The 10256-nt window shown below is 34.9% G+C and overlaps 1 protein-coding gene across 2 annotated transcripts; it reads right to left on the bottom strand.

Annotated features, from left to right (window-relative positions):
• Positions 1–3980: 3980 nt before the first annotated feature.
• On the bottom strand, positions 3981–8098 carry LOC117625857 (F-box/kelch-repeat protein At3g23880-like). Of its 2 annotated transcripts, none has more exons than XM_034357438.1 (3): positions 7931–8098; positions 6335–7652; positions 3981–4198 (listed from the first exon to the last, which is right to left on the bottom strand). In XM_034357438.1, exon 2 carries the CDS (start codon positions 7622–7624, stop codon positions 6347–6349), a length of 1278 nt encoding a protein of 425 aa, XP_034213329.1. In that variant the 5' UTR covers positions 7625–7652; positions 7931–8098; the 3' UTR covers positions 3981–4198; positions 6335–6346. The 2 variants fall into 2 exon arrangements, with proteins under 2 accessions (XP_034213329.1, XP_034213328.1); XM_034357437.1 differs by lacking the exon at positions 3981–4198 and adding an exon at positions 5464–5728.
• Positions 8099–10256: the final 2158 nt, after the last annotated feature.

The following is a 10256-nucleotide window of genomic DNA, read 5'->3' as shown; positions in this document are numbered from 1 at the left end:
GTAAGCCTGAGAGAGAAAACCCAATAGCCCATCACCTTAAGAAAAGGCCCAAACATCTTAGAAAATATCCAATAGCCATAGCCCACAACACTTAGAAATATCCCACATCAGTCAAAATATCCAGCACCTTGTCAAAACCAAGGCAAACCTGAGTGAACACAAGCTGTTCCTAGCACCTTGTCAAAACCAAGGCAAACCCATATGCACAGGTTGCTGGAAGTAAATAACCTTTTGACCAACACCCTTACCCATTCTTTTCTCTGCAAGCTCTGGTGGGAAAACAAGAAGGAAAAGCAAGGGGTGCCTCACCCAGATGGAGGAGTCCAGTTGCAGGAAAGTCTTGGAACCCTAAAAAGCTCTGCTTCTATGTGCTTGGGTTGGGGAGATTTCACCAAAAAGGATTGAATGGAAGAAAGTGAAGAAAAATATAGAAGAAGACTTGATAAAATTGAGGGCTTCCAGCGCCTATAAAAGGAGGCACCTTCTACCCAGCAAAAAAACTCTTCTGGAGCGAGTAACATCCTTACTCATTGCTGGAAGCATCAATTTCATGCTCTATTATTTCATCTTCTTCCTCTCTCTCCCATAACCATATCCAGAGAGAGCAAGCATCCATGCTCACAACTGGAACCCTTCAATTTCCTGCTATGTTCTTTAATTTTCTTCCTCTCTCTCTCCCATAACCATATTCAGATAGAGCAAGCATCCCCCCTCGCTACTAGAACCCCTTCAATTTTGAGCTCTGCTCTTCCATTTCTTTCCTTTTTCTCTTCTGGCAAAACACCCAAGAAAGTGACGAAGCTTTCGTCAAGCCGCTGGAAGATTTTCTCAAGCCACCTATTCTTCCACCCTTATCTTTTCCTCTCTTCCCTCAACAAATCCTCTCAAAATTCCATCTCCCCTTGCTTTGAAACCCTGTTTCTCATAGTAAATCCAAGTCTTCTCTCTCTAATACTAAACTCATGAATACTCAGCTCTCATGCCACAAGCTTCTCAAGCTCAGCAAAAATGTTTATCTAAAAGCAATTGTTGGTTTCGTTGGTGAAACCAAGGTGCTTCATAAGGCTCCACGAACCTTTCGAAGCACTTTTTGGGCTTGATTCTTGAACTCAGACACAGGGGAAACTCCAACCATTTGCTATTTACTGTAGCCCATGCCCATTTGTAGCTTCTAGAATTAAAAAAAACCCTTACAAGATGCATGTATAAAAGAAGTGTTAGTCGTTTTATTAGTCCCTAAACTTTGACCCGATTTGCATTTGAGTCCCTCAATTTCCAAAACGTTCCCGTAGTTCTTCAACTTTAGTTTCATTAGGACAAATGGTCTTTCCGTCAATTTTGTTAACTTTTTCTGTTAAATGCAGGGGCAAAATGATATTTTTGTATTATTTTTAAATTCCAATTTATAGATATTCCTTTAACCCAAAAAATAAAATTATAAATTATAAACTAAAAATTAAAAAATCTTATACCTATCCTCAGTCAAACTAAAAATTAAAAATTAGTTCTTATTCCTAAAAACTTGAATTTTTTTTCTTTATTTTTTTGTTTTAACATTTTATTCATATTTAAATCAATTTAAAATTAAAAAATATATAAAAATACCATTTACCCCTGCATTTAACAGAAAAATTAACAAAATTGACGGTATAACCATTTGTCCTGACGAAACTGAAGTTGAAAGACCACGGAAACAATTTTGGAAATTGAGGGACTCAAATACAAATTGGGTCTAAGTTCAGGGACTAATGAAATGAATAATCCAAATTAAAATTAAACTCTCTCTCCCCCTCTATCCCAATTTCTACTCCCCCAAAAATATTTTTTTTTTTGGTTGATTTTTTATTTGATTTTCTTTTATTGTTATTTTAAAGATATGATTTTTTTATTAATTTTTTTTTTGTTTTAATATAAAAATACCATTTTGTCCTTGAATTTAACAGAAAAAGTTAACAAAATTGACGGCATGACCATTTGTCCTAACGAAAGTGAAGTTAAAGGGCTGCGGGAATGATTTTGAAAATTGAGGGACTCAAATGCAAATCGAATCTAAATTCATGGACTAATAAAACGATTAACCCCAGGAAAAATTAATAACCAATTTAAGAAGACATTGTTACATGAACAGATGTGACTGCCACACAAGGTGGTTTAAAAATGTGGTATGGCTAGCATTATTGTTGTGAAGGGTTTTTAGGTCTAATGGTCCCTGAACTTTGACTCGATTCGCATTTTGGTCCCTCAATTTCCAAAATTGTTCCCGTTGTCCTTCAACTTATGTTTCGTTAGAATAGATGATCATGCCGTCAATTTTGTTATCTTTTTTGTTAAATGCAAGGGCAAAATGGTATTTTTTGTATTATTCTCTCATAAACCACACACCTCTTGAACCAAAGCTTTTGAAGCCCAATCAACAAGGGCTACAGCAACTACAATGGAGATGGCCCCATTTGGCAGCCCTAGCAAAACTATTCACTGTTATAATATGCAAATAAAAAGAGAAATTTAATTTAATTTTTTTGGTTTAAAAGGAGGGGTGCACAGATTGAACCCTGTTCGATTTGTTGGTGATTGTTAAATTTTTTTTTCCGGTAATAATAATGATAGTAATTCATGGAGAGAAAAAAAAAGGGTAAGAAGTTGTGCCGAAATGTGTTCATCCTTTGGATAAGAGCTAATTGGTATTGAAGTACCTAGTTAGTTCAACACTTATTGTATAAGAAAATCGCTTTTGGGGACAATGATCTGTTGGGGCCAAGCAGACGTTAAGGGCTCGTTTGGGAGGACCTAGTTAGTTCAACCAAACGTTAAGATGTCTGAAGTTTTAAATTAATTTATCATGCTGATAATTTAGAATTTTGGTCGCTTTAAATTGCCATAACGCTAGAATTCCATATTGAAAATACCCTAAATGAAACAAATATTTATGAGGATTTACATCAAGTTTCAAATTGCCGAGCATTATAACGTGGACTTATAACTAAGCATGATATTAAAATGATTGACCATATGATAGGGATCGAACCACACATCCACCATGGATGTGCAGCATACTTCTCTAATTAGGAATTTGGTTCAGCCCTTGATCTAACTTCCACTTTTATGCTAAAGTAGCAATCAAAGTCATCACATGCAAAAATTCTTGAGCAATTTTTTAATTTTTGTATTAACAGGTTCTAACTTCCACTATTGAGTTTCGTCTACAGTAATCAATTTTTTATTTTTGTATTTACAGGATCTTGTGCTAGGGAAAGGAAGAATATTTGAGATCAAACCATTGCAAACCATTGCAAAAAGGAAAACAACATTTCCAATTTTTTTTAAAGGAAAAATCAATTCATTGGTATCTGAATGTGCAATTAAAGGTTTAAAACGTACAATGTTACAAATTGCCTTTCAATGCACCAAATAGCCAACTTATTCTTACAAATGAAAACATTACTCAAGTTAAGAAATTTCATGCATTCTTCCTCAAGTATATAATAAATAATATATCATCACGCTCGTAAAATTGTGAAGAGAAATGAAACCAGAATATATGCTTGGACACAGAAGCGAAGCAGACGAGTGATTAAGGATTGTGGGTTGGTTATTATGGCAGGGGCTGGTGTTGCTTTGGCAACAACAGCTAGTGATCATGCTCCTCATGGTGATGGTGGTGTTGGTTGTCGAGAAGGAGGTTGTGGCGGCTGAGGAGGTAGTGGAGATTTTTGATATATTCAAAGTTGAGATAATCTGTGTTTATTACTGAGAAGAATGTTGAGAATGGGGGTTGAGTTAATGTTTCAACGCACCTTCATTATTCAAAAGTAGATTCTACTGTCAATTGTTGAGCTCAGGGAAAACTATGCAATGAAAATGAAAAGAAAATTGCAGAGGCATTTAATAGAAAATGGTGCAGAGTTCCAAACTGCGAAGCCAAATGAAAACTTTAACTAGATACTTCAATAGTTCCATTAAAGTTTTTCAAAAGCTGAAGACTAGATAGTGCAAGAACTACTTTTAAAAAACATATCAGCGCTACAAATAACAAGTTCCACGCCAAGTAAATACAACGAAACATCAGGCACTTCAGGCATAGGACGCTACTGCCCTACAAATCAGCAACAAACATCAACATGTTAGATAACAAGAACTGGGAGTGACTGCACATCAGGCATCAGGCACTTCAGGCAAACGACGTTACAGCACTACAAATCTGCAGCAACAGAAAACAAGAAAAGTGCTACGCTAATCAATTATTGTTAAGCATTATAGTTGACATCAGTTGTCATGATGAAAACTTTTCCCAGTACTTCTTCGGGAGTGCAAATGAAAATTCCTCTCCCTAAATGAAAACTAAATTGGAAACGAAACTATTATACAAATGAAAACCATTGGAAAAGGGATTAAAGCCTGAACTATAGCACAATCTCTTACAGCAGCAAACAATAAATTGAATACACAAACTTCCCTACAGTAGCAGTAATCAGTCCACCCTCAAAAGTCATGCCAACTTGATATTATATGAGTCAAAAACTAAAAGCACTCATAAAAGACCAGTCTAACCGTGTTTACATGAAAGCTGAGTTGATATTATTATAATTATGTTGTTTTTAACTTTTTGATATCCAAATTGAGTTTCCATGAGAGCCGAGTTGACTTTAGTCACAAGTTGTGTTCCAGCAACAGAAATTCTGGTAGTAGGTGAGGCTACAGCTACCAGAAATTCTGTGGAGTAGGAGGAGGTGAATGTCATTCTGGTTAGCAAAGTCCACTGTTGGGCTGAGGTGGGCGTGAATAAAGCTTCGGTTTATGATCATGGACCTCCATGTCTTGCAGACTGAAGTACATTTGATCAGAGATTTAACGGGTAGCCTAATTAGGATCTCTTGTATGATTTCCTGAGGAAAAGAGCCTGCGATCGCTTCAATTTTCAATTTGATCCCTTGTCTGACATTTTTTATGTTATCAATGTCTTGCACATTCAAATAGTTATACCAACTGAGAAAAGCAATGGAGACAAAACTCAGCTATAATTGAGAAAATTAATAAAATATCAAGGGAGCTGTTCTTACAGCAGACTAACATTCATATACAATTTTTAGTCGGAAAATTAAAAGTACTAAAATCCAATCCAAATCCATCAGAAAGGAAAAAAAAAATGTTACAAATTGCCTTTCAATGTAATTTTAATGAAATTTAAAAATCATTATTATTGAGTCGAATGTTGAATGGGGGTTGAGTTTAATGTTGCAAAAATGGTCTTCAAACGAATGCAATTGCAAAAATAGACAACCATCATATGTTGCAGGCATGCAGTTAATTAAAACTGGGTACAATTTCAAATCACCTTCATTACTTAATTAAAAGTGAATTCTGCTGTAAATTGTTCAGCTCAGGGAAAAATATGCAATAAAAATGGAAAAGAAAATTGCAAAAGCATATTTCATGGAAACTGGTGCAGAGAACTGCAAAGGCAAATGAAATTTGTAACTAGATACTTCCATTAAAGCTTCCCAAAAGCTGAAGAATAAATAGTGCAAGAACTACTAGATAACAAGTTCCATGCCAAGTAAATACACAGAAACATCAGGCATAGGACGCTACTGCCCTACAAATCGGCAAAAAAATGAACAAGAAAACGAAAATACATCAGCAAGATAGATAACAAGAAACGGACGTTGACGCACATCAGGCATCAGGCACGTCAGGCACCTTCGGCAAACAACGTTACTGCACTACAAATCTGCAACAAAAGAAAACAAGAAAAGTGCTGCGTTAATCAATTGTTAAGCATTAGAGTTGACATCACTTGTCATGAAAACTTTTCCCAGTACTTCTTCAGGAGTGCAAATCAAACTTCCTCTTCATGCTTACACAAATGAAAGCTAAATTGGAAAAGAAACTAATATACAAATGAAAACATTGGAAAAGGGATTAAAGCAGCAAACAAAACCATGCAAATTGAATACACAGACTTCACTACAGTAGCAACAATCAGTCCAATGTCTAAAGTCATACCAAGTTGACTAAGACTAAGAGTACATAAAAGACCAGTCTAATCGTGTTTACATGAGAGCTGAGTCGATATTATTATAAATTATAATTACACTGTTTTTAATTTTTTGATATCCAAATTGAGTCTCCATGAGAGCTGTGTTGACTTTAGTCACAAGTTGTGTTCTAGCAACAGAAGCGAGAAAGACAATCAGCTAAAAGAAAGAACCCACAACAAGTCTGACATAAGAAATATCCCACAGCAATTTAGTCACCAATCATGCTTTTAATGAACATAAAAACCCGGCAAAGAAAGAATTGAAATGTTCTGCTCTCAGCACAATAATCACCTTACCTGTTCTTTCTCTTAGTAAGACTCTGCATGGCTCTTGTCGAGTAAGAGGAGGCTCTCTTTATAAAAATGACCAGTACAATATTTATATCCAGAAATCCCAAGAAGTTTAAACTGTTCGCTCACAAGGTCTAGTGATACTAGTTCCTGCCTCTCTTTTTCTTTGAGCAGTAACAGTAGTTCCCCACTCTTCCTAAAACATAAGGCGCTGAGGAAAATTGTTTCTGGACCTTGTGGATTGAGAGTAATCAATTTGGTCCATGATTCCTCTCTGCCATACTCTTTCATCACCCATATATCAAGAACAGAATCTTCACGCCCATAATCCACATAGAAATCTTCACGATTGTTGGGCCTCATGAACAAAGCAATAGATTTTTTGTCATCTGAAACAGACAATTGCAATCCCAAATTGACATCCAATTGAATAATCTTCGGCATAGGTATCTGACTGAACACCTCCTTGCCCAGATCAAATGTCAATATAATATAGTAAAAATCAACATCTGTTTGACAGACTACAGGCCAATGAAGAACCCCATTAACAAAAGCACTGGATGCAGCTTTATCTATTAGACATGCAGGAGAAACACAACCAAGACTCGTCCATGTGCCGGTGGCTAGGGAATAAACCTCAGCTAGAGTTGGCGTCTCATCATCGTCATCCATTAAAGTCACAACTCGCACAACCTTATAGTCATTGGTTGAAGCATCAAAACCGAACCCAATAGAAGCATCGTACCCACCATGAGTCTGATAGGTAATACCTGGCCTGGGAAGGGTCACTGACTTTTTAATGGCTGGGTTCCATATAATGAAGTTGTAAGCATAAGACGGGACATCATCCGCAAGGCAAATTAGCCCATCACAAGTGCCAACCACACGAAGATGTGAATTGCCATAGTTTTTCTTTGCGGAAATTGGAAATTCGATCTTCGAGTACACATCAAACGCCCGGTTATCATGATGCACAGAGTGAACCTCGTCTTTTACCTTGTTAATGACCGTGTTTTGGTAGTAGTTGAGGCTATTGCTACCAGAAATTCTGTGGAGTAGGAGGAGGTCAATGTCATTCTGGTTATCGAAGTCCACAGTTGGGTTGAGGTGTGCGTGAATAAAGCTTTGGTTTATGATCATGGACCTCCATGCCTTGCAGACTGAAGTGCATTTGATCAGAGATTTAACGGATAGCCTAATTAGGATATTTTGTATGATTTCCTCAGGAAAAGAGTGTGCCATCGCTTCAAATTTCAATTCGTGTATCGCCTGTGTGATATCTTGTATGTTATCCATGTCTTGCAAATTCAAATAGTTATACTACCTGCGAAAAGAAATAGATACAAAACCCAACAATAATTGAGAAAAACAAAAACAAAAAAACAGGGGAGCTGTTCTTAAAGCAGAGTACTGAAAAAAAAAAAAAAAAAACAGAGCAAAAAGAACCCTAAACGTCATATCATTCATATCAAACCACACAAAAAAAAAAAAATCAAAACCCATCAGGGAAAAAAATACTAAAGCCAAACCCATAATTTTTAGCTGACAAAAAAGCTCTAAAAAAATTCCCAGAAGAAGGAAAGAGAAAGTTTAGGAACTTACAAATTTTGGTCCTGATAAGCAGAGCCGAAGTAATGTAGCTGAAGAAGAAAAGTTTCTAGGAATTTCCTTTCCGTACCCTACCGATCGGAAAAGCTTCTCTATTTATATGCTCTGTTACTGCAAAAGCTTTCCTGTTTTTATTTTTTATTTTTTCTGTCAAGCTGCAAAAGCTTTCCTATTTGTTTTTGAAGAAATCAAACGTTACAAGTTTCTTAGAATAAGTTGTTTGGAATATATATCTGTAAAACGAAGTGTAAATAAAAATAAAGTATTTCACATTAAACCATTGCAAGAGGGAAAACGACATTCCCAATTTTTTAAAAGGAAGAATCAACTCTTTGGTATCTGAATGTGTAGTTTAAGGCTTTTTGGTGCATTAAGGTTCAATATGTTACAAATAGGGCCGGTTACGAGATTTTGAGCGCCTTATGTAAAATTTAAACTAGAGCTCTCATATAATCTAATATGAAAATACTATTATAAAAAAAAATAAAAAATTCTATGGCTTAATGTCATAAACCATTTTTTTTATAATTAAAATTCATCATCAATTAGCATATAATAACAATCACAAATCAAATGCATAAATTTTTTAATGTTTTCATTTGATAAAGTTAAATACTAGTATGTTGGGTTAAAAAATAGAGGGTGTTCTTTTAAAAAATAGTACGGCCGCACGGCTATACTCCGTGTTTTTAATTTTTTAAAAATAGACTTGTATTGATACTTGCGCCTAAAAAATAGTACGGCCGAATGGCTATTCTCAGTCTTTCATTTTTAAAAACGTATTGCCGCATGGCTATACTATTTTACACGTGGGCGCCTACTTGCTGTGCAGCTGCTCTATTTTTTTTTAAATAGTAAGTAGTATAGCCGTGCGGCTATACTCGCTGGTTTCCTAATTTTTGTATAAAGTAGTATAGCCGGGCGGCTGTACTGGTTTTTTATATTTATAAATTGTCTTTAATAAATAGTATGGATGAGCGGCTATAGTTTTATATATACATATATATACATTCGTGTTCTATACACGTCTCACATTTTTTTAAAAAGCAAATATACAATAGTCATATTGTACATGTACGTACGTATTTCTAATGTTTTATACATGTATTTTTTACAAAATTTTTAGTAAGACACAAAATTAACGTATTATACAAATAATTCTCACATATTATTGAATAAGAATAACATATGTTATAAAAATTATATTAAAATATCATATAGTGGAAGATTAATATCTACTTTGGATATGTTGAAACTAGCAAATTAATATTTATAGGGTACAAACTAATACAACTAGGAGGGTCCTTTTTTTATTAAATGGCATAATCGTGCTTCTATACCTTTTAAATATAATGTATTTAAATAGTATAGCTGGGGGGCGATACTAGTTATTGACAATCGATAGAGGGTCTTCTTTTTAAAAAAATAGTACAGCCGCACGGCCATTCTCCTTTTTTTAATTTGTTTTATTTAAAATTCTTGTATTGACACCTGGTGCCTAATCGATTGGGGGTCATCTGTTTTTATATTTAAAAAATAGTAAAGCCGTACGGCTATACGCTGTTTTCCCTTTTTAAAAAAGTATAGCCGCACGGCTATACTGTACCCCACCCCAAAAAAATAATCTCGGCCAACCCCTACCCAAATCATCATCATCCCTCTCCAATCCTAAACCCCACCGTGCTGTATGACCACCTCTCTCCCTCTCCTCCTCCTTTGATCCTAGACCCAAAACCCCACCACACTTCCATCGCCAAATATATATATATATATATATATATATATATATATATATGTGTGTGTGTTGTAAAAAAATGGGAGATTCACTATTATACCCAATATGGGGGCCCAAATTATAAAAATACCCTATATAAAATGAACTTTAGAAACACACCCAAAGCCCATTTACAACATAACAAAAAAGCTTTTAACTTCTTATAAATTACAAAACTGCCATCAATTTCTTAAAACAAGCCCAACCCAAAATCTCATAAAAATACCCAAAGCACTCAATAGGGCATCAAAGTAATTTAATAATCAATATTAAATTCAATAAGGCTAGCTATCATTTTTTGGTTTTTTTTTGGATTTGTTTATAGGAATTCAATTGTGTAGGGTTTATTTATAATATTAGTGCTAGAAATGGGTATATCACTAAATATCTCTAAAAAAATTTGGGATAAAAAAATATTTGTCTTATTAATATTTCACGAGAGTGGGTTGGTTTTGAACTTTTGATAGAATAAGAATATATATTTTTCTTCTCAAGGGTGTTTGGATCGGATAGATGAAAATACACATTCTCTCTCTCTCTCTCTCT

Source organism: Prunus dulcis, chromosome 4 (genome assembly GCF_902201215.1).
Source record: "Prunus dulcis chromosome 4, ALMONDv2, whole genome shotgun sequence".
Classification (NCBI taxonomy): Eukaryota; Viridiplantae; Streptophyta; class Magnoliopsida; order Rosales; family Rosaceae; genus Prunus; species Prunus dulcis.
This window is presented reverse-complemented; position numbering and strand designations above follow the sequence as displayed.

Bases quoted from the DNA above. Each gene is read 5' to 3' on its own strand.
- LOC117625857 (XM_034357438.1), bottom strand. From the start codon at position 7,624: ATGGATAACATACAAGATATCACACAGGCGATACACGAATTGAAATTT.